Source organism: Centroberyx affinis, unplaced genomic scaffold (assembly GCF_046629955.1).
Source record: "Centroberyx affinis isolate AG114_WGS23_722 - 3 ecotype Tasmania unplaced genomic scaffold, CSIRO-AGI_Caff_v1 ptg001484l_1, whole genome shotgun sequence".
Lineage (NCBI taxonomy): Eukaryota > Metazoa > Chordata > Actinopteri > Beryciformes > Berycidae > Centroberyx > Centroberyx affinis.
Window position 1 is genome coordinate 801,730 of NW_027279951.1, and position 24,554 is coordinate 826,283.

The window sequence follows — 24,554 nt, forward strand, 5'->3', positions numbered from 1 at the left end:
GCAGAGAGCTCCCCCAAAGATGCTTTGGAGAAGCTTATGTACAACAAAAACATGTTGGAAAACTTTTCACCAACCTTATAACCTCACTTGCAAGCTTCATGTACAAATATTGATGGGAAAGTCTGAGCATATCAATGGCTCTTCATCCATTAGAAGTCAGTCCAGTTAACAATTCCCCATTTTGTCAGGTGAAGTGAGTTCCTTGCTTAAAAACAGACACTAAAACTCGTTTAAAGCATCAGTTTTCCCCACCATAAATTCTTAAAAATGTCTTCAGTGCTTGTTCAGTTCTGCTGAAAGTGTGCAAGATATTTAAAAGACAAAAATAGGAATTGGGGTCCTCTGACTTGAGTAAATGAAACATGATTGTCCCACAGCCCAAAATAAATTATATGTCTTTCCTATTCAACATCCGCTCAGGATGTTTAGTGTCTCTCATGTCCTCTAGTCCAGCCATAAACAGTAAGCAGGACACTCTGAGCCCGGCCCGTAAAGGATTTGGCAGCAGCTCGCCTCATCCTCAGAGCTCCAAAGAGTTTGCGTTCACAGCTGCTGTGCTTATATTTGCTCAGAACGAAACAGTGTAGTAACAGTGTTCCTAGGTTCCTGCAGTCCAAAAGTCCCAGTCAGTGGAAAGAAATGTCATGGGACATTTAACTTCCCACATCAAGTAGGCCTACCTTGGCCACACTGACGACAATGCTTCTGCGCCTCCGGGTGTGTCTGCTTCTTCCAAACATCAGAATACCATTTTGGTTGCAATCTGGTTTGAGGAGGAGGACTGGATGGATGAGGGAAACTAGCAGCCCATGATGCTAACACAGCTCATGTTCCAGTCAGCTGTCTTCTCAAACCACTGAAAGGGGAATTACAAAAAGTTTTTAGCAAGTTCTTAATAAGTATCATGAGTTCTTTATTGTCTATGTTAATAATGTTTTGCAACCACAATAACTGGAATTTGACTATTAGAATGATACAGTCAACAAGGACAGAGACGCCATCTGCCAGCGTTAAATGCTTAATCTGAAAACTATTTAAACTACTATTTTAATTTTTTTATTTTTCTACTATTTTATCAGTGCTGGATAAGACAGAACACTGTAGAAACCGTATTTTACTCATCTTACTAATATCTTAATATTTTTCTCATTAGACTTCATTAATCATGAACAAGGTTTGCCAGGGAAATTCATGAGTTCATGATTGGCTAGTTTTAAAGCAAAAACAATCAGATTTAAGCACCGGTTCATTATTACCTGCTGATGAAGTTATTTACATCCCCCTACAGCTTCAAAATTCATTCAAACCTGACCATAGAAATGTACTTCTTGAACATAAAAATTTACTGAAACAAAGAAATTACCACTTTCAGAATGACAGCAGGATGCTCCCCCCTTCAGCATGCTGCTGGATTTCTCTGGGACGTAGTGGAGCGCATGGCTCCGTCTGTGACAGTCCCGCCTCCACCAACAACTAGGAGAGGAAGGGCAGATTCAAGATGAGAGAGTACTGGAATGAGTTTCTAAAAATCTCTCTGGCACTAAGCTTATCGCTTAATTTATCTTGTAATCTTGTGGGAAAATATAATGGTTTTATAATGCTTTAATGTGTTTGAAATCCACAAACTGTACAGTTAATCAGCCATGAACTTAATGGGATTGCTTCATGATACACAAGATTGAGAGGCTGTGACTCATGAATGGATTTGTGATTTTTGTTGCAGAAAAACATCATAAAACACCAGATCACCATGCATGTTACTTACTGTAGAAGCGTACAGAACAGCATGAACAGCACACAACCAACCACACACAGTACCAGCACCGTGGCGACTGTCTGCTGTCTGTGATTAGTTGCTACTACAGCGAGCAGGTCTGCATGCTCACACCTCATCCCAACAAAGCCTGGATGACACCTGCCACATGGAGGGGAAAAAAGGACATCAAATTTAGGGGATTATAAGGAAAATGATGGTTCACAGGGGCCTAAACGGTGCCTCAGATCATAGTATTATTGGCTGGCAGGTGAAGCCCCGAGTCCTTCAGCAATTTTTGGAATTAATATTTTTTTTATTCTAATCGCTCTGATGTAATGGATTTGAGAAATGCTATAATTCGACATATTCAAGAGTGTGCTTTGCCACTAGCAGGATCTGGAAAACTAAAAGCCCCATGAATATACTGTATTGTCCAGTGGAGAACAAAAGGATTTTTTTTAAAAAGTATTTGTATTCAGCCTTGTATCTGCAACAGGAATTCTGAAAGTCATCTGATAACAATTAAAGTCAAAGTAAACAGCAGTATTTTGGTATTAACAGCTGTCAGGGAGCTACGGGAATCAGACAAAATGTCCTCTCTTTAAGCCACAGGTGCTCATAAATTAGTGCATTCATGTTATCTTGCTCTGTCAATGTTAACACTGAGGTTCACTCCTAAGCTGATTTGCATTTTGTGGAAGTATTATTTTCAAAGCTGAAGATCAGTTGTTACCTGAAACTCCACTTGACAAACTATCGACTTACTAAATTAACTTTTTCTGTGGACACCTAGGCTTGGGACAAATGAAAGTGTGGAGAGGACAGGTAGAGGCTCCAGGCTGAAGGACATTTTGTTGTGCAGCAGAGAAACATTTTGAAAATGAAACACCTAGCCTATCCTCAGCTGATTTGGAGAAGGTGATTCATGCATTTCCTCTCGCTTGGATTGCTGCAACTCCCTTTACTCCTGCGTCACTCAAAAGTCCCTCTCACGTCTGCAGCTTGTCCAGAATGCTGACCGCTGCCAAACGTAAAGACCATATCAGCTCTTATCAGCTCAATTTTAGCCATTTAACCCCAGTTTAGGCCCTGTACTGGTAGCCTGTTAGTTTAAATTAAGTTGGATTTTAAGATTTCACTGAGGACGGCATTGTTTCGTTCCCACCTACATTACCGACTTTTTAACTCAAGATGGGAGTGGGGCATGCTCCTTTTTAGTACATGTGAAAACATGCGATTACCATGGGGTTTGAGGCAGACTGACTATCAGCTTTAATTTTGAGAGTATTTTCAGCTGTACTGGACAATGATTTGAAACAACACCTGCTCTTGTTTGTGGTGAGTGACAGAGAGACTGTCAGACAAAGAGAACGTAATAATGTTTGCATTTTATATTTAAGAAAGTATCCACTTACACACATGCAGGAGTCTCCTCCAATATCAGGAAGCGACAAGTCCCATGGAAACAGAAATGGCTGTGGGAGTCTGGACAGTCATCGAAATGAGACCGAACAGCCGCTGCCACAAACTCTATGAGGTGATAAGAGAAACATTATAGGTATTTTCAGAGAGCCACAGGTTTTGGACAGCCCAGGACTGTACTATTGCTTTTTTTTGCACCATGGGTCACTAAAATTCTCCATTGAAACCAATACAAATTAAATCCTTTAAGTGGGCATGTTGATTCTATTCAAGGGTAGGGGAAAAGGTAGCATCTATTAATATTTATGCTCAATACTTAAAATTATAGTATACTTTTTAATTAAGCAGAGGATCAACATGAGGTCATAAATTACACTTTTGGAACTACTTAAACATAACTTATGTGAACTGTCTACCTATAAATGTCATCCAGTGCATAAACTTCTACCCAAAATTAACTTACACAATAGGCATACACAAAATTACACAGGTGAACATCATAAATCTAAAAATAGCTAAGCCTGTAGCTGTAAGCCCAAAGCTGACACCCACGCCACGCCACCAACAGGACATGACTGAGGCCTTTTGTTACCACTTGTGTGTGGATTTGTGGTGGCTTACATGTAGCGTTGTCCCTGCGAGGGACAGTTTTGCATTATAGCATGTTGTATTCAAGGAGTCAAAGAAAAGTCCCAGTGAGGCATGGCAAACAAAAACGTCATTAGACCCCATTAGAACTCAGGACAGAGCACATCCCTGCAGGAGCCATAGTTCTCTGGCAGAAATTAAACCCTTTCTGGCAGCCAGTGTCTCATTTTTCACTCTGTTAAAACACCATGGCTACAAAATGATGGGACAAAAATATACGATTAAATTAACTCCCAGACAAAATAGCTAATTTCTAGCACGTAAGTTGTACAGTCAGAAGCATTCCGACATAGCTGACCCGAACAAAAGTCGATGTTTGTTTCCTCAGGGAGCCAAAACAGATGTCACAATGTAGCATTCAGGGTGGGAAGGAGGGTGAGCAGCCAGACAGATAGCTGCATTACAGCCTTCGTCACACACTCATTCCAACGGTAAATGGGCTTTTGGATTCCAGCCTACATGTATTGTCTCCTTCTTTCAGACTCTCTAAAAGCCCTCCGTTGTCCCTGAGGCATCTGCCTACCAGCCCCTCTCCCTTCCCATGTGATTTTGGCAGTCGGAGGAGGATAACATTCAGACGGAAATCAGCCATTAGGGCATGTATGGTGCCTTTCAGATAGTGATTCAATATTGTAGGTGCAGCTTGTGAGTCGCTGAATATACCGCTCATTATCTTTAGTTTACCACAGTTGCTTCCCGCAGTCATCATGCTAAGAGGATCAATTATCAGTGCGCACCATACTGTCTGCATCTGTTTGTGGAGTGCAGCTCAATGGATGAGTCACATTTCACAAGAGGAGCTTTCAATACTTAAGAACCAGTGCGGTGAGAGAGGATCTGGGACTGCATTAATAACTTCTAGCACTTTTCATCTGAATACAGTCAATGTCCTCTGGAGACGGCTTTACAACAGTGCTGTGACTCACTTTTAACTGGATGGATGTTGTTGGTCGTTGTGATGGTTGTGGTAGTGGTGCTGGTGCTGGTGGTTGCTGTAGAGGCGGTTGCGGTGGTGTTAGGCGCACTAGTCGAGTTTGTATCGATGGGAGTGCTGGTATCAATAATTGAATTTCCCTGCCCAGCTCCAAATGTGAAGAGGGAGCCTGTAGGGAGAGAAATAAACAGCTGTATTAAATAAACAGAATGATATGGTCCTGACATTGCTAATGAACTATAGAAATCCTATAATAAATTCTGTAAGGACACAATACAAATATAGCCTAACAGGAAAAACTACAAATCCCTCTAGGAATATAAAATATCATGAAATGCAATAAGGTCACTAAACTCACCACTGAGTACCACAGACACACTACAAGTCCCTTCAGGAATATTATCTGTATATTATTGCGATTTTAGTGAGGACCAGGTGTCAAACATGATATGATGAACACTGCAGGCTACAACCTGAGTTATGAGGTGTAGTTGGTACCAGCAATCTGCCCATCTGTGGCTTATCTTGAGTATGATATTGACGCTTTTTGAGGGAACTTCCCTGTGTGATTGGTACCCATCAGAAGTAACAGGGTATCTACTACGAGGATGAGACCAAAGCACTAGAAATACAGCAGACACTCTATCACAACCACTCCAGCCTACATCCATATAGGCAGAAATGTAAAGACAGCTTCTTGGCCTAAAAAAAAGTACTAATTCCAAAATACTTAGCAAAAGAAAAGAAGTAACACCACAGATGCAAAATATCATAGAGGCACTACTGGTACCACAGGCACAATATAAGGATCACATTGATGTACAATATGGTCAATATAAACTCACCATTGAATACCACAGACACACTATAGGCTCCTATAAGAATATTATAGTGGCTTTTCGTTAGGGAAGGGTCCACAATATAAACGTGCATCTCATATTTAGCACAATGTGTTTATCTAACCATTAAACACAGAATGACAAGAGTCTGGATGAGATTTTAAGAGATATTTGTCTTTACAAATTACTCACCACTTATGAGAAAAATTGCATCCCAAAAAATCCGACTCATCATGACGAAGTGCAGCTGAAACTAACAACTTCACAGGAAATTCTCCGAAATGCGGGCGTGTGTTTGGAAACCACAAACACTAACGTTACTCATGTAGGCGGCACGATGGTCAACGACAATCAGAGGAGAAAACATTTAATCCGATCTCAACATGGACTTGTCGACCAATGTCAAGTGCTACAAGCATTTGCTCGCCCGACAATTCAAGTCAATTAGATGGAATAAAAAAGAAAAGTAATGGACCTCGACTTCTCTCAGCGAAAAGGGCAAGGTTTTCCACAGGATACCCCACGGTAAACTTTACTCTTGATCAATTGGGAAACACATGTAATCCTCTCAGCGCACCGTCCAGAGCAGCACTGAAGCAGACCAATTAGAGAGAGAGAGAGAGAGAGAGAGAGAGAGAGAGAGAGAGAGAGAGAGAGAGAGAGAGAGAGAGAGAGAGAGAGAGAGAGAGAGAAGGGGGAGACAGAAAGATACACTCATTCTGTTTTTTGTTTTTTTTTAAGTTTATTAGACGTTGTATCATTATCATCATCATTACTAATGTTAACATTATTGATTACTACCAAATTGTACTACTGTCAATAAAGCACATTGAATTTAACTGAATTCAATTCAATTCAACTGAGTTGAGTTGAGTTGAGTTGAGTTGAGTTGAGCTGAGCTGAGCTGAGCTGAGCTGAATTGAATTGAATTGAATTGAATTGAATTGAATCAATCTGTGGTGCAGATTGGGCAGCACAGATTGGCAAAAAAAAGCCCCTGTCAGATTGTTCGCAGCACCATTATTGGCCCCTGATTTGAGATAGAAAACTGTATCGGGCCAGGCTGGAACCACTACTCTATTGTCCTTTAATTTTTCCCCTTCACTTCTGAAAGAGAAGCTAATCAGAAACCAGCTTCAACCTTGTGATCCTTTTCTCAACACAGAGAAAAGTTCTCATTATAACTACAAAAGATCTCTTAGTCACAAGAAAATCTGGAGAATTTTCTTTTTCAAAATGAATGCAATACGGTGGCTCAGTGGTTCAGTGGCTCAGTGGTTAACACTGTCAAGTGATGGTAAAGGAGTCTGTCACTAGTCTGTCTGCAGTGAATCTGATTCAACCACTAGGTGGCAACAAATGACCATCACTGTTTCTGCAAACTCTTGGGCATTAACTTTGTGAGTTGTGGTTCCTAAAGAGTGATCAAGCTGCATTCATTATAAGGGAAAATGATTACTGTTAAAAAGGATTTGCCTTTGGTCCTGACATTCCCAGCCTAAACAAGCACCCAAATACAAAGTATATGAGTTGGCCATGTGATAAATTTACCAGTTCATAAATTTGGCTTGCACCTGGTATACTGCTGAAAGAAAGGAGCAGCAGTGGAAAGCTTTGGTTGCACTCAAAGCTTTCCAAAGTGACCATGACATGGTAACTTCACAGCTACTGCAACTGATTATCTGTGACTCTTACTCCGACAGGTGTAGGCTATACATCCTAATAGTGGAAGTAGTTATCCTTTCCTCCATTACTGTAAATCCTACTTTCCTTTGAGGCCTGGAAGCCAATATAATGCAGTTCTGTTTCCTACTACCAGCTGCCCCAGGAGTGGAGTGGACAAGAGAGGAGAATCTCTCCTGGGATGAGTTTGGTGCCACTTCGGAACATCCTCTTTTCTTCTGGTCTTCCCTTACGTAAGCAGGGTGACGCTTATCTGACGCAGCAACAAGTAAACCGTTGTGCTCTTCTGTGGAAGGACAAGTGGTTGAGGGAAAAGAATGTGACTTCACTTCAAGTTAATGACATTATTTAGCCTTTTTATAAAATAATATTAAAGCCAAACTACCCTCATATTAACCTCACATTTCTCTGTGACTGTTTGCTTTGATCAGCGGGGTGACATGTCACGTGCAGCATTGCATTCTGGGATACTCTTCATGCTGGAAGGTCATCTAGGACAGTGATTCTCAAACTTTTTCATATCAACAACCTCTAATTTAGTACACATTAGGGCCCAGGCCCCCATTTGCTGAGATTTTGTCTCTTGAACCCAAATCTGAGAATATTATTATTGTTAGATATGATTTTGTCCAGAATTCCACTTATATCTGTAGATTAGGTAGAGAGATAGGCTAACAATGAAACTATGATCAAAACAGTCATTCTTCTACATTCTCTAACTGTGTTAACTTCTTGTAAATGAAATAATGGTGAAGTTTAACAATTTATCAATTTGCTGGGGACCCCCTCAAGGACCCCTGGTGGTCCCCGGACATCACGTTGAGAACCACTGCTCGAGGGTAGGATGCTGTTTTTCATCTGGGTGGAACACAACAGAGCATGAGTAGCAGGCAGGGAATGGCACTATGCAACACTTCAAACATCACCATCTGCAGGACAGGGACAGTTAGTGTGCTGATAATCATAATTACAATAGGCTAAGAAAAATAATAATAATGACGATTATTAGTATTACCTTGATGACAATTTTTTTTAATCTTACTTCTCATGTGTCCTTGTTCCTTTTACCCTGTCTCTTCTGTGTTTTTTTGCCTGAATGACGTGAGGCTCGTGATCAAGAATTCCAATACATTTTTATGTAAATGGAAATAAACTTGAGAGTTGAAACGATATTAATATAAAATAATATGAATGAAAATAGTGAATTTAAGTAACAGTACAAGTTCGCCAAATTTCTTGATGAAGTACCCAAAGAACAGCATTTTTTTTCACTGCAACCTGCACTAGAACCAGAACTGGATTACTCTCATTTTATTCGCGTTGCCTTGTCTGTATTATACGTTTTTCCTATTTGTCCTACTCCTGTGGCTGCGACTATTGTTTACGGTTTTTCTTCATTGTTATATCTTTTTTTATTGATTTGTGTTATTTGGTCATTTTTGTTCCCTCTGGGTTGTGAAGCACTTTGTAGGCTAACAGCTATATAAAAAAGTACATATAGGTCAGAGGTCAAGACCCCTGGAGCTTCACTGTCTTTCCCAGGGACACTTGAGCAGGGTGGATGCTTGCCAACCAGCTTGAACACGGTTGTTTGTTGAAAGGCAACCTGACTAACCACTGGGCCTCTGCATATATTGTTGTTCTTTCCAGAGTGCATGACATTTAATCTTCCCACACGTGGGCGCTTATTTCTTCACACAGTTTAGCCTGAGTAAATCATTGTTGCAACAGGTACCATGCCTTTTATTTTCTGGTAAGACATTTCTCAGTTCACAACGTGTGCGTCAGGTGCACACGCACGCAGGCGCGTGTGTGTCCTGGTGGTGTGGAGGATCGTATACTCGTTATATGCGACCCGTGTGGTTTCCACAGCTGATTCATCTTGCTTCCAACGCGGACTGACTTCTTCAAGTCGTTCTTTACCTTAACAAGTGCCGACTAACTTCGATTAATCATGCCAAATGTTGGTGCAGAGAAGGTAAATTACCTACTTACCTACCTACCTACTTGCTTTTGAATAAGTAATCTATCATAGGCAGAACTCATTTCCCAATTCTAGACTAAGGTAGTGTGCAGGATATTATAGTAAAGCTGAATTTCTCCATTTCCATCGTGTTGTTATTATAGTGCCACCTTTGTGTATAAGGCTGTTCCTTTCTCTAATATGATTTTATATTAGCCTACACATTACATTGGTAGTAAGACAGTAACAAGACAAAATTATCAAATGAAAAAATAAAAATGTATTTCCAACAGCAGACTATCCACACTGGACTCTGAAAAAAAATATTTTGATTAAGGCCAGATCACTAGGCTTTATACTTTACTAATTACATGGACTACATGTTTATGTGCACAAGCACAACTGTCCCAGACACTACATCTTGACAAATATTAGGCCGTATAGGTGCTAATATCCACAGGCTTTTTAATATGCATTTTGGCACTTTCATTTTATTATGCATTTCATTTTTGTTTTACTTTAGCAAGTATGTAGTGTTTCTAGAAAATTAGCAAATAGTTAATGGGATATTGCTTCATTTGCATAAATTAATTAAAAAAAAGACATAATCCAAAAGGACTGAATTATGTGTATGATGTGTATTTTCTATCTATCTATCTATCTATCTATCTATCTATCTATCTATCTATCTATCTATATATCTATCTATTGATATTTGTATTTACAGAGCAATTCCTGGACATTGCCACTAATGGTTGCCTCTGCAGCCATTGGAGGCACTCTTCAGTATGGCTACAACCTTGCCATAATGAATGCCCCCACAATTGTAAGTTTTTTTACCATTATAAATCCACTGCAAGCTGTCAAAGTGTGTGTGTGTGTGTGTGTGTCTGTGTATGCACGTTGTGGATGTAGAGGTGTGTAGTCCAGCATCACTGTTACTTCACATTTGGGTCACAGTGTTAATTGGCACACATAATAATTAGGGTAGGCAGCTTGTGTCACTGATTACTGTAAGCACAATCTTATTGCACCACATCCAATTTTGCTGTGATGTGGCAACTAATTGCGGTTGTATGCTCTTTTCTCATTCTTTTCAAATATCTCTTCATTCACTTGGAGAGAGCAAGCCACATCATTCCTATCACTTTAAGTTAAATTGATTTCTTGACCCTGCTAACATACTCCCAGTCTCTATCTGTTAGTTTCATAGTTAATGGCAAAAAAAAATGTTAAATGTCAGAAATCCCAGACCTGGATCACTGCCAAAATCGAGTCAATTAAACCTTTGCACAAGGCCGAGCTGTCCACCAAATTAGATAGAAATCTGTTGAAAAGTTTTTGAGATATCCTGCTGACAGACAGACAGACAGACTAACAAAAGGTGAAAACATAACATCCTTGTTAAGCATTACAATTCAAAGGACATACATACTGTGATGCTGGGTTGTACTGTGCTGTGTGTGTGTGTGTGTGTGTGTGTGTGTGTGTGTGTGTGTGTGTGTGTGTGTGTGTGTGTGTGTTTGTTTGTTTGTTTATTTATTTATAAGGACAACACACATTAATCAACATTTCTGTAAATGTGTCAGTGTTAGCCAGCTGGCTAATTTTCAACTGTAGTCCTTGTGGCGAGATGTTTTAAAACCTATAAAATGATAAAAAGGTGCGTGCGTGTGTGTGTGTGCGTGTGTGTGTGCGTGTGTGTGCATGTGTGTGCGTGTGTGTATGTTTGGTTAATTCAGAGAGGCGTTTGTGTTGGAATGGTTGACCATACTGTTCTGTCTATACTTGCAGTTCATTCAAAACTTTGTAAATGAGACGTTTCTGGAGCGCTGGGACATCCAGCTGCAGGACTACCAGGTGACTCTGCTCTGGACAGTTATTGTCTCCATCTTCTCATTAGGGGGCTTTGCAGGGGCTCTTATCGCTGGACCCATGACCATACGCTTTGGGAGGTAATATAAGGTGCTGCATAATGCTATGTAAATGTATGGATATACGTATGAGTTCAGAGGATTACAAATTGTCCATTCACAGTGGAACCAACAGACAGTAAATGATCAACCTATTGATACATACATGCATAAATGAATAATCTGATTGATCATTTACTCTCCTCTGTCACCTGTATTTACACATACATACACATATACATACTCTCTCTCTCTCTCTCTCTCTCTCTCTCTCACACACACACACACACACACACACACACACACACACACACACACTTAGAGGTCTCAGTAAGCTAGGGAGTAAGAATAGACAAAAAGGCTCAAATGAAAGATAAGATAATTTATCCAACAGTCCATGAGTACTGAATTGATTGTAGCACTTTAGCGATGTATGAATCAATCATACTTGCGTATTGTATCTATTTAGGACTTTAAATATTGATTATAAATGGGCAGATATCTATGATTTTAATATGACCCATTTGCCCCAATTGGCACACCTGGATGGGTGCCCTCCATAGCAGCCACCCATCAAATCCATGAGCCAGTATTTTCCATTTCATAATTCCCATTGACCATCCAAAGTTGTTAGCATACAATTTTGTTCTCTTTTCCCTTCCCAAGGAAGAAATGCTTGCTGTTGAACAATATTTTCCTAATGGCTGGAGCACTCTTGGCTCTGACAAGTCGAGCTGCCAAGTCTTTTGAGATGATCATTATCTCACGCGTTCTGGTTGGAATAAACGCCGGTATGTCCAATGCTAGTTCTACGAGAAGCCGCGTGGGGCTTATTTCAAACTTTGCTTGCACATACACATATGAAACACACATGCATACATTCATACTACTGAATACTCACACATACACATGGAAAAGTCACACATAAATATATGAAAAACACACACATACATGTGTGAAAGTTTCACGTATACAGTATGTGCAAGTGCTTCATATGTGTGTGTGTGAGTGTTTCACATGTGTATGTGCAATATTATTATCTGAGTAATATACGTATATTTACCTTCTACTACTTGTTATACTGTCAGATCTTACAAATTATATAGTTATCATGCATGTGGCAAACTGAATGAGAAATAAATAAATTAACTTAACAGAAAACCACTGTGTAATTTGAAGGTATCAGCATGAATGTGCAACCCATGTATTTTGGAGAAAGTGCACCAAAGCACTTAAGAGGGGCTGTGTCCTTGTCATCAGCTGTTTTCACAGCATTTGGAGTGGTGTTAGGACAGGTGATTGGACTCAGGTATGGACAGAAAATACACATCTTACACCAGTTACAGCATATTTGTGTCAAAGTAGGCTAATCTATTGTTTCAAAGCTATCTAAACACCATGGTTCATTTCTTTGTAGAGAGCTCTTGGGCAGTGAGCCATGTTGGCACTACCTTCTTGCCAGTAATGCCGTTCCTGGCCTCATTCAGCTCCTCACCCTTCCATGGTTCCCAGAAAGCCCCAGATACTTGCTCATTGATAGGGGTGACAAGGAAGCTTGTATAAATGGTGAGTACTGTAATGGGCAAATTCAGCCCTGATGGAACATGAAATTATACAATATATAAAATGGTCACACTTGATTTGGATAGTCCAATGCTGATACTCATCTTAAGTGACTATAATGTGTCACTAAAAAGTCTACTGAGTCTCAAGCGATACTCTTAATGATATGAAAAGAAGTCTATAGATATTAAGTGTTTGGGTTAGGGTTAATCTTAGAGCTTGGGTTAATGTTAAAGAGGTTTGAGTTTGGTTTGGAGTTAAAAATGGGGTCAGATTAGGGTCTGGGTTAAGGTTTGGCTAAAGTCAGGGTTAGGGTTACCTAGTCTGTGGAGATGCAGCAAATAGGCAAGTGACACTTTGTTGAACATCTACTTTTTGTCACCTGTTAGTTGAGTATCAACACTGGCCTATCCAAGTAAAGTGTTACCTATCAAATCATGAGAGAAGTTGCAGCCAGCTACAGTATTAACAGAGTGATGATGTTTCAGTCACCTGTTGTAAAATAGTGTCTAGCTTGGCGAAACTCAAAGGAGGAGAAGACACACAGCCGGTGTTGTAAAGGTGCTGGCCACAGCTAGTCGCAGTCATAAAGAAGTAGCCGCACACTCGTAGCCACGATGCAGAACCTTTTATTTATTTAGACGGACCAATGTTTCTGTCTTCAGAGACAATGTGAAGACATTCACCAGGGCTGGACAGTCCAATGTTGCTGCTCAACCTCCTATAAAGTAACGCAACGTAAAAATAAATAAATAAATAACTGAATGATTGAAATTTCTGCATCTTGGCTATGAGTGTGCGGCTACACTATTTTTATTTTTATGAATACATTATATACCTATTTATACAAACTGCAATGAACCTGCTTAACCAGCTGAGTTTGTTCCATCACTAGGAAAATGAGAATCAACCCTCCACAGCAGATCTGGTCTTAATTTGTAGTGGTTTTCTCCTTGTCAGCGCTGAGACAGCTGCGTGGCTGCGAGGTCCAGAGCAGTGAGCTGGATGAGATCCTGCAGGAGCAGGCTGAAACCAAAGGCATAAGGCCCAGACGACCATGGGAGCTTTTCACTGATCGCAGTGTGCGCTGGCAGCTCATCTCTGTCATGATCATCAGCAGCGCCATGCAGCTCTGTGGCAACGACTCGGTGAGAGGAATTGAAGACTTCACACATTTCCTGAAGTAGAAGTAATATCCTCAAACATATTGCACTTGTTTGGATTACAGGTCTCTGAGCAGCAATATTCTTGCTAATTAGTGTGGTCTTTTTCATGTATGTGCGGTCTTGATGTTGACGGTTTCGTTCGGCGTCTCTATAGGAGTTTTTGTCAAATTACAGTGTTGCAGTCTTTTCTGTGTCAGGTATCAGTAACACTGACACCTGATATCTACACAATAGTACTGAGTGTATTTGTAACCAGATCAGATGTGCCACAGTTTGCTCCTGTCAGTTCTCAGGAAGCTCGATTAGAAATTTGAGATGATCCATCTACAGTTTGGACCGTGTCTGGCTGTTTTACATTCCCGCAGATCATATTAAAAATGTATGCTGGTGCTGAAACATCATCCCTCAGCGTACAGCTGAGTGAGTGACGTAAATAGAATTTAATGTTTTGGGTTGGCATGGTGCTGTTACCCTGGACTAAAAGACTCATTTACTGATATTTTGCTTTTACATTTTTGTTCTTTAGAGATGAGTGTTAATAACAAGACACTGTCAATTAAGACCCATTTACAGGTTTATTAAGTTGCCTTATTCTCAGAAAATGCTGACTAAACAGTTCTGTGTTTCAAGGATTTAAGCCACAGGGTTGGCAGCTTTAGGGAGGGGACTGGGTATTACGGCAGTAATGTAGAAAATGCTTGGCTAAATCAGCTTATCAACCATTTTTTTAACACTTGAATAACAGTTAAGCAGTGCTCTTACATTTACATGTGTCCTTACAGATTTACTTCTATGCATCGTATGTATTTAAAGAGGCTGGGATATCTGCTGAGAAAATCCAGTATATCACAATTGGCACCGGCACATGTGAATTCACTGCCTGTATAATGTGTGTAAGTATCCTTCAGAAAAGCACATGATTCATTATGTAACGAGCTACAGTCCCTCTGAGGGAAAGAGAGGTTTTTGTTCCCACCCTTGTTAAATCCCTAATCCAGACTACTGGCATAGCTTCTCTGTAAGAAAGGTTCCATTTATTAAGGGCCACTAAAAGCACTGTTGAGCACATTTTGGCATATGATGCTTCACCGATGTAATTCCTTACATGAACTGAATCTGATGTAAACCAATACACAATTTTGATATTTTCAGAATCTGCTGATAGAGCGAAAAGGCCGGAGGTTTCTGCTGATGGGAGGATACATTCTCATGACCGGCTGGGCAGTTGTCTTCACTATAGCTCTGTCATTTGAGGTATTCATCTCATATCATCCACTTACCTTTGCCAATTGTAAACACATTGCAAGTTTACTTATTGTTAATGTTATAGTGTTGTGGAATTTGGTTCATTAGAATGCTACTCAAATTGGTGGGACTAGGAAATGCTGATTGGTTATTTCTTTTTTTTTATGATTGACAAAAATAACAATACAACAGAGAAAAACACACAGAACTGACACAGAAACATAAACATGTAGAAACATCAGAAAAGAGAAGAAGAAGGCCTACTGTAAACACAGCAACTGTACAACAAAGTATATTAACTAGACAGAATGGAGATCACAGGCCAGTTCTAAACAAAAAAAAGGGTAGCGAAAGTCTGACCGATATACGCAAATGGAGGTACAATATGTGTATACATATATAAACATACTTTTTATTTTTTTATTTTTTATTTAACCTTTATTTAACCAGGCAGGTCAATTAAGAACAAATTCTTATTTACAATGACGGCCTAGCAAGAGGACAAAAGGACCTCTCAAAGGGAAAAGGGGACAAAAAAAAAAAAACATGCAAAAGAAACTAATCCAGATAAGACTATCAGACACAAATGTTACATACATTGCAGAGGCAGAGAAACCCAACACAGTATGGGAACGGGGAAATAATCAAAACACACACCAAACAAACAACCAATTAAAATTACAAGTCATGCAAGTCATGAAGTAGAACAGACACATTTCTTTGTCAGTTAAAAGGCTGGGTGACAGTTGCAGGTGTGTGTGAACAACTCTGCAATAGAGCCCTTAAAATTAGTGCAGGAGATCAATCTGTCCAGTTTCTAAGTCTTTTGCAGCTCATTCCAACTGCTGAGTGTAAGCCAATGAATCTCTCATCAAATGTGTAACGATGGCCAATTAACAGAAGTGTATAAGTCACAATGATGTGTTGTATAGGGGGCATTTGTGGCAAACCTAATTGCAGAGTGGTACAAAACACTAAGTTGTTCAAGGACACTCTTGCTTGCATGCCTGTAAATGACATTGCCATAGTCAAACAAGGGGAGAATGGTCATTTGGACTAGGGAGCGTTTCGCAGAGTGAGTAAAGGAAGAGCGATTCCGGTACATGAAGCCAAGTCTTGCTTTTACTTTTGACTGAAGATGTAATAAATGCTGAGAAAAGGAAAGTGTATTATCTAACCATATACCGAGGTATTTATAAGAGGTGACTGTGTCCAGAACTGAGCCATTAGTTGTTGTGATGCTTCCAGGCGGGATAACAGACTTCCTACCAAACCACATAACTTTTGATTTGGATGTGTTTAAAACAAGGTTAAGACAAGAGAAAGCCACCTGTATACTACTGAAGCTGTCTTGAAGAGAGCGCAGAACAGCATCAGTGGAACATAAAAACTGAATATAAAACTGTATCATCTGCATACAAATGAGTCTTTGAATTTCCTACTACACTGACAATGTTATTTATGTATAAGGAGAACAGAGTGGGGCCAAGGATGGAGCCTTGAGGTACACCTTTAGTGACAGGCAAGGGCTGCGACAGGTGGTGTTCTGATTTAACGCACTGGGTTCTACCAGACAAATAGCAGGAGAACCAGGCTAAGGAATGGTAGTTGACACGAATGTTACCAAGTCTGTCTCTGAGAATCGAGTGGTCTACCATGTCAAAAGCTTTTGCTAGATCAATAAAAAATTGCTGCACAATGTTGTTTGGAATCAAGAGTGGTAATAATGTCATTGAGGACCTTAAGAGTTGCAGTGACACAGCCATGCCCAGACCGGAAACCAGATTGCATACCAGAGATAATACTGTAAGAGTCAAGATATGATGTTAGTTGCCTATTTATGAGTTTTTCCAAAATCTTAGATATACAGGGCAAGATAGAAATAGGCCTATAACAATTAGGATCAGTCTGATCACCCCCTTTAAACAAAGATAAAACAATAGCAGCTTTCCAAGAACAAGGGATTTCAGCAGTTGAAATAGTAATCAAGGTCAAGGTTTTTTTTTTCACCTTTATTTATTCAGGGGGAGTTTGAGAGCAATGCTCTCTTTTTCAGGAATGCCCTGATCACATTCACACCTGGAAGCTGACCAGTACAACCACAGTCTGATCTGCTGGCCACTGAGCAGCTCCACTGGAGCGGTTGGGGTTAAGGGCCTTGCTCAAGGGCACCTCAGTGGTGGTAATGAGGGAGGGGCAAGCGCTGCTTTTCACTTTCCCCACCCAGATTTATCCTGCCAGTCCGAGGGATTGAACCCACAACCTTCCGGTCACAAGCTCACTTCTCTAACCTTTAGGCCACCACTGCCCAAGGTCATCAGACCCAGATGGTTTTTTAGGGTCTAGCTTACGTAGCTCATCCAGCACTTCATCCTCAGTGCAAAAACTGAAAGAATGTACTGAAGATGTGATGGCACTGTGTAAAGACACAGCGTCAGACAGGCTAACAGAATTGGGGGGCTCGGGGGGGTTGATAGAATCAAATAAGAACCCAGATGTGATGAAATGAATGACACTGAAGACCTCTGCCATGAGCAGACTTCTGCCTTGTCTGAAACAATTGTACTATCAGAGTTAAGGGACATAGGAAACCGGGAGAACGGGATCCTATCTTCCATAACCCTGACCGTTTCCCAGAACTTATTTGGATCTGAGATACGATGGGAGAACTGATCTTTAAAATAATAATTTTTGCGATGAAGAAGCTCAACCAGATCATGGTTAATCCATGGATTTAGAGGAGTCTTATTTTTCATTGACCTTCTGGGGGCGTGTTTATTGATAATACTAAAATCATTATAAAACAAAAGGTACTAAAATCATTATAAAACAGGTTCCAGGCATCTTCAATAGAGGGGATCAGACTGATTCTATGCCATTTTATAGTGGCTAGGTCATGTAGAAAGGCTTGCTCATTGAAATTTTTCAAGCAACGTTTATAACAGACCAGAGGTGTTTTTTTAACAGAACAATTTGCATGAATACAAGCTGTAAAACAATGATTGAGATCATTACAGAAAACCCCCGTACGATACATGTGGGATCAATGAGAGTTGCCTTTTCTGACTGCTTGGTATCATATCTTGTCGGAGTAGAAATAGTAGAGTAGATTAAGAGAATCAAGTTGCAGAGAGACTTTCTCTGGTGGTTTCAGCATATCCCAGTTAAGTCTCCTAATAAGACAAACTCAGACCTGAGGTGAGGAGCAAGGAGACAGCTTAAGGCTGTAAGGGCACCAACTGGTGCTGATGGCGGACAATAACACCCAGCAACTTTTAGACAGGAGTTGTTGGAAAGCTTAATATGTAAGATCAACAGATCGAATTGTTTGGGTACAGATTTGGCAGTGATCACAGAGCACTGGAGTTGCTCCTTGGTATAGATAGCAACACCACCTCCTCTAGAGGATCTATCCTGTCAGAATAAATTATAACCGGACAGACTGACCTCCGAGTTGGAGATGCTCTTTTTGAGCCAGGTTTCACTAATAACCAGTACATCTGGATTAGCACTGTCTAATTCATCTCAGGTTTCTTTTGGAGATATAGATGACTCTGCAACAAATCCACTATATTGGGAAGGGCCTAGCAGTAGTATTGTGGAGATGTCAAAGGACCTTTGTGATTGTTTGGATTATTTTTATTGACCAATGTTAAACTGAGCCACAACTGTATCCAACATGAAGACAGTGGGCCATACAGTACAGTCAAAAACCCACAGTCACTAATAAGTGAAAGCTAACAGATTTTGCAGGACTGAAAATGTCTTAGAACACTAGGTTTTAGCAAAAAGACTGACTTGTGACTCATATTGTTTAATTGTCATTTCTGAAGCAACATTTTTTCTTATACCCAAAAATTATCATGGACATTGTCACAGTCAGCTTCATTTTTAGTTGGAGTTATGCGTTTGTATGAAATCATAGACTGGGGAGAGAGCATCTGCTGTCCTTCTGTAGCTGTTGGAGACAGTAGTGAGTGTTGGCCAATAGGCATCAGCTACACAAGGGAATAGGAAGAATGTGAGAATGCTGAAATTCAGTGATATTCCCCATCAACTCAAACATTTCAGTGCATCAGTCAGTCCACTAGGAGGCAACACAGTTCAACATACAGACCGCACTGGTTGATGCTTTGCTTTGATGGAAGGAATTTCATGCAGCTCTCAGAGTGAGAATGGAGGTGAAGGCCAGAGTGATGGCTGACCTGCTATCACCAAGTAATTTCACAGTTTGAGCTCACTCCCACAGAAGTGCTTTCTGTCCCAATAACTCTCCTCACACACCCTTGAGAGGCTATACAGTGTGATGCTATAATACATGTCTTTTCTATTGTGTCCTATAGCTCAACCTATACATTTAACATGCAATCTCTGAAGTATCAAAGCGTCAAATGCTTTATTTGGTTTCTTCCTTTTTTTGATTATAAGGCGCTAACTGTGGACATTTTACTTTCTTCCCCACGTGCAAACAGCACAAAGTATCATGGATGCCCTACTTGAGCATGGCATGTATCTTCACCTACATTCTCAGCTTTGGCATGGGACCAGGTCAGTCGAAAACCTTTGATGAGAATTTTTTTTATAAGGATTTCACGTATGTTCCAGACAGTCTTACAGCATGTCTCAAGATGCATTCATGAATTGAAAATAAACATTATAATGCATTCACTTTTATGTCACATTTATATTACAGAACAACATGGAACAGTTCAATATTGAGTTATAAAATGTGCCTGAAGATTCATTCTGTAGTTTACATAATATTTATCATCTACAATACAAGTTTAACGATGGCTCTCCCCTCAAGTCTTCTACTTGTGCTACAAAGTTTGAATGATAAATATAATTCCAAATCACCTAACAGCTAAAAACTTGGATGTTGAGGCCCATTTAGCATCTAAATGTGCCATAAGCAGAACTGTTCCCTGCACATACAGTACCTCCAGCTGTTTCCATTGGCATTAAAGCCCTGTCTTCAGTGTGCATGGCCACTGAACTACAGGCAATATGGTGTTGTGCCTCAACAATGTGCGGCATATTGGAGAAAGTGAGTAGATTGACACGTAGATTAAGTATCGTTATTACTATTTTTCAGTAGGGAGGTTGTAGGCATCATTAGTCCTTCAAACTAAATCTGCAGTGAAATGAAGGGGAGCAGTCTTGGTTTGCTGTGTCATGGACTTATATTTTTATCTCTGCTATGTAACCATGTGAATGTGTATTGAAGCATGTTGTTACGTATTATGTTGCTACAGGCTGCATAGTTGCTACTTATTATATCAGTGTGATACTTGTAACATAGAGGTTAGCTGAATCATCAGGGACACATGAAACCTAAAGTGATAGTTGATGTGAAGTAATGTCCCAATATTGCCGAGGACGGGATGGATGATGAAACTGATACCGATCAATATGTTTGCATTTCTCTTAGCTGGAGTGACTGGAATTCTGCCCACAGAGATCTTCAATCAGACCGCCCGGCCAGCAGCCTACATGATAGCCGGCTCCATGATGTGGATCAACCTCTTTATCACTGGAATGATCTTCCCATTCCTGGTGGTCAGTCTATCAATCGATCCATCCGTCCATTTACCTACAATCACACAACAAACATACAGTACATACAAATGATATCCACCATTTGAAACAAGTCACACCCACAAAATAATTAATAACACAACATTATAACAAAGTATGGTACTTTTTAAAGCATAGTAGGTCACTTAAGCCCATAATTAAGAAAATTATAGCACATTTAGTGACTGGATCGTTTATATTTCTGAGATATGGAATGGTGAAGTATTGGTTTATTCCCAGTAATATAAAGCCTTTGCTTATATAGCCATTTGGAAATGAGCTCTGCATACGAACATATATATACACACACAAGGAGCCCATATAGACAGGGGCTCACAGTTTCATCATGTCCCACATCAGTCTGACAGCTTTACTTTGCCTTTCTTTTACAGAGCGAGCTGAGTCAGTTCTGCTTTGTGCCTTTCGGCGCAGTCTGCCTGTTATCTGCTCTGTATGTTGGCTTGTTTCTGCCTGAGACCAAGGGAAAGTCGCTATCAGACATTTCCAGTGAATTCAACAAGCTCAACTTCAAAGCCCAGGAGAAAAAGGGTTCATCGTCAAGTCAAGCGCAGTATCAGCTGGGCGAAGTGTGTCACTCCACGGCCTTGTAGACAGCCATTTTCTCATCAAGTACAGTCGTATCCAGTGGCCGCTATGTATGCTTCACTTTGACTTGATCTGCTTGAGCTAGAGCCAGCCATTCGCTGTGTAACAGGACTGGAGGAATGTTTGCTCACTTTCATATCAATGAAAGTAACTTTAATCTACTATAAACTCCTTTATCTGGAGTATGTTTTCTATGAAAAGAATGGTAATTTAAAGTAATAATCCATGACATTTTCATATAAATACATTTCTTTTATTGAACACAAAATGACCCAGTTGATGAAAGCTTTTACATTAGCTCTTAACACCCGGTGTCTGGTAGGTCTTCCCAGGCCCAGGAAAAAATCCTGTGTCCCGTACCTACAGAAACTCAAACTTCATCAACAGACAATCCAAGGAGAGAGACGTCACAGTACTGGACACACTGTTTGACTGACAGGTGATCTCTGGGAAGTGCATTGCAGAAACACTACAGCAATGAGTGCTGACAGATGTCACCGAAATAAAATAAAAACAAATAATAAAATTACCACTTTAAGCATTACAATGGTATTAAGGGATTGCATTTATTGGTGAACCTGACTATGTCTTTAAAGGAAGTAGCATACCTGCCAATCAAATAATTTCAGTGTGGCGTGTCAGATATACTGTACCTTTTCCCATGTAGCATGAGGTTGAGCTAAATGAACAAAACCATGTGACGATAGAACCAAAGACATGCAGTCACCTTAATTTGCCTGCTATTACTAAGACCTGCCCATAGCGGCGTGCACACTAAGGGTCTCATTCATTAAAATGTTCTCATGATGTCTATAGCATTAACTAGGTTAGCACAGAAAGTTGGAGAACATCGATGTAAACCCCTGATTTTGATACATTCTTTCACAATTACAACTTTGTTTTGGTGTTGGCTGTAATCACAAAATGTTTATGCAGGTCATTTTTAAAAATGAGTTCTTAGGTACTTGCAGTATAAAGTACTGTATGTTGAGAAATTTGTATGAACATTTTCCTTGAAATCCTGCAATAGTCTACTGTATGTATATGAGTGGAATATATCTGTTAACTAATGTTGTGTTGCACATTGATCTTTTTTTTTTTCAATGATCTAATTCTGATTTGTGAGGCAATAAATGATCTTATATTAACTGTGTGTTTTTATTTATTGTGCAGATCATTTCCTACAAAATACACCAATAAAATAACATTGCATCATATGATAACCAACCATTAGGCTATCTTTTATGTTTAAAATATAATGACAATGTAAAATACTTAATATTAAATGTTGAACCACATAGCCAGTAGAAAAGAGAAACAATTTAGGATTGATTTGACAGCAGTGGTAACTTTAGAGAGGCAAGCTTTTTTTACTCATTAAGTTTCTAGTTTTACAGTTTTTTACACTTGAACTTGAGAGACAAAAACCTGACACTCATGTCCCATTAAACCAATTATGCAAAAATACAACACATTTTCTGCATTTCTATCAGACTGCAATTCTAAACAATTCAAACACAAGACACAATTCTGTACATTTAGCACAATCTTCATAACTAAAATCTCTTGTGTTCACTTGGTAAGCACTGCCATTCAAAATTCTAAACTGAAACTACCACTTAGCCACACTGACTAATCCCAGGAACAAACATTAGCTGCTAAATTGTTAAATTACAAATCCGAGGAGAAAGCCAAAGGTGAGCGCTGCTGTTTTGGAGATGAATCGCTAGCAACATTAGAGAGGCAGAGGGAGAGGAGGGGTGAGGGTGAGAGGAGGAGGAGGAGGAGGAGGAAGAGGAGGAGGAGGAGGAAGAGCAAGGAGAGCAAATCTGGCCACTTTGGTCAACCATGTGGTAAGTGACCGTGGTCTGACAGTGAGGGAGGCAGGGGCAGAGAGTACAGCTCAACCTGAGTCGCTTCACTGTAGCTTCCATTGTCCAGACTTTCAAAATAAGAATAGGTAAGTAAGCTGCTCTCCACACTATGCTACTTTTTTTTACTGTAGTACTACATATACATACTACAGTATTCAGTGATTACAATACTACAGAATGCACTATTCCAAGTGGGCCACAGTACTGCAGACAGCAAGTATGTTCCATGTATCTTATGAAATCAGGAGGCTGTGGATTCCTATTTTCACAATAGAAATGTTTTTTGAAACATTTTACATTTCAACAAACCCCACTGAGTTTGCTGAAATGTATACACTATTTTGTTATTGTATTTCTGGGTTTGTTTTATATTGGAGTAAAGTAGTCACATGATTTTTTACAGCATGTATAGTAAGTGTGGCACAGGAAATGAAGAAGGCATAATTGGGGCTTCTGATTACAGTAATAAAGGCATTCATAGTAGTGTTCTCCACTGAGCACATCAATGTGAAACTGGTTCTTAGAAAGATCTATTCATGGTGCCGTGTATCATATGGATGCAAAATTCTGTTTTGAAGACATAACATGGTTTTGAATGTAATGTTTCCTTTTGCAAGAGATTTGTGGAGCTTTGCATTTTATGTATTTTTTATTTGTGTTTAGAGTTTTGAGAAAATTAGGCATAGTTTCAGAAAATGTCTGCAAACAATTCAGAAAAACTGTAATATGCTTGACTAGGGCACTTAGCCTTGGAAGTGTCCATGGTCCATCAGACTGTTACTGCTAGCTCCCAAATAGGTGTGTGTGTGAGAGAGAGAGATTGTTTCCCCTGAGAACACTCCCCAAGGCCTTTAGTTACTACAATGTTACTGCAATGATTTTTTGTGTTACTGCAGGGAATTTTTCAGACAGATCCTGAATCTAAGTCTGTATTGTTGAGATGTCATTCATTCGCAGTGCACATCTCCTATAACATCTGTAATATGTGTTGTGCGGAGGCCGTTTGCTCAAAGTCATTCATTGCAAGAGTGTGTATCTTTATTTCCTGAGATAGATGTAGATTGTGTCTGGTCAGAGGAGGAGGAGGAGGGGGGTCCAGGTGTGATTGGATGAGTCTAGTAAGGCCAGCTCACTACACTACAGTGTAAAGGTTCACGTAATGTTTATTTAGCTACAGTGGACATATTTACATAGCAGCAGTGTATAAGGCTGAAGCTCCAAGATAGCTTTAATATGTCGTAGCCTACCGATTAATCATTTTCTCTCTCTGTCTGCTAAGGCCTGCGTGCCAAATGATTCTTGTAATTCATGAGTTATTCTTGTTTTTCTAAGACACCTCCCTCCAGAACAGACAGATAATGTCTA

General features: G+C 39.9%; 2 protein-coding genes across 2 annotated transcripts; one reads left to right on the forward strand and one right to left on the reverse strand.

Annotated features, from left to right (window-relative positions):
* Positions 1-799: 799 nt before the first annotated feature.
* tgfa (transforming growth factor, alpha) lies at positions 800-5,831 on the reverse strand. Its single transcript, XM_071526991.1, has 6 exons — positions 5,792-5,831; positions 4,753-4,929; positions 3,172-3,286; positions 1,766-1,915; positions 1,347-1,473; positions 800-856 (listed from the first exon to the last, which is right to left on the reverse strand). Exons 1-6 carry the CDS (start codon positions 5,829-5,831, stop codon positions 800-802), a joined length of 666 nt encoding a protein of 221 aa, XP_071383092.1.
* Positions 5,832-9,236: 3,405 nt separating this feature from the next.
* LOC139650349 (solute carrier family 2, facilitated glucose transporter member 11-like) lies at positions 9,237-21,320 on the forward strand. The gene is made up of 12 exons (XM_071526992.1): positions 9,237-9,260; positions 9,973-10,071; positions 11,040-11,200; positions 11,825-11,949; positions 12,338-12,467; positions 12,576-12,724; positions 13,682-13,869; positions 14,670-14,780; positions 15,040-15,141; positions 19,605-19,680; positions 20,564-20,691; positions 21,102-21,320. The coding sequence occupies exons 1-12, from the start codon at positions 9,237-9,239 to the stop codon at positions 21,318-21,320; spliced, it is 1,512 nt and encodes a 503-aa protein (XP_071383093.1).
* The last annotated feature ends 3,234 nt before the right edge of the window (positions 21,321-24,554 follow it).

Bases quoted from the DNA above. Each gene is read 5' to 3' on its own strand.
- LOC139650349 (XM_071526992.1), top strand. From the start codon at position 9,237: ATGCCAAATGTTGGTGCAGAGAAG. The intron at 13,870-14,669 runs GTGAGAGGAATT...GTGTCCTTACAG, and splicing joins AGCTCTGTGGCAACGACTCG to ATTTACTTCTATGCATCGTA. The intron at 15,142-19,604 runs GTATTCATCTCA...ACGTGCAAACAG, and splicing joins CTATAGCTCTGTCATTTGAG to CACAAAGTATCATGGATGCC.
- tgfa (XM_071526991.1), bottom strand. From the start codon at position 5,831: ATGAGTCGGATTTTTTGGGATGCAATTTTTCTCATAAGTG. The intron at 3,287-4,752 runs GTGAGTCACAGC...ATCACCTCATAG, and splicing joins CAACATCCATCCAGTTAAAA to AGTTTGTGGCAGCGGCTGTT. The intron at 1,916-3,171 runs GTAAGTGGATAC...TCCATGTGGCAG, and splicing joins GAGGAGACTCCTGCATGTGT to GTGTCATCCAGGCTTTGTTG.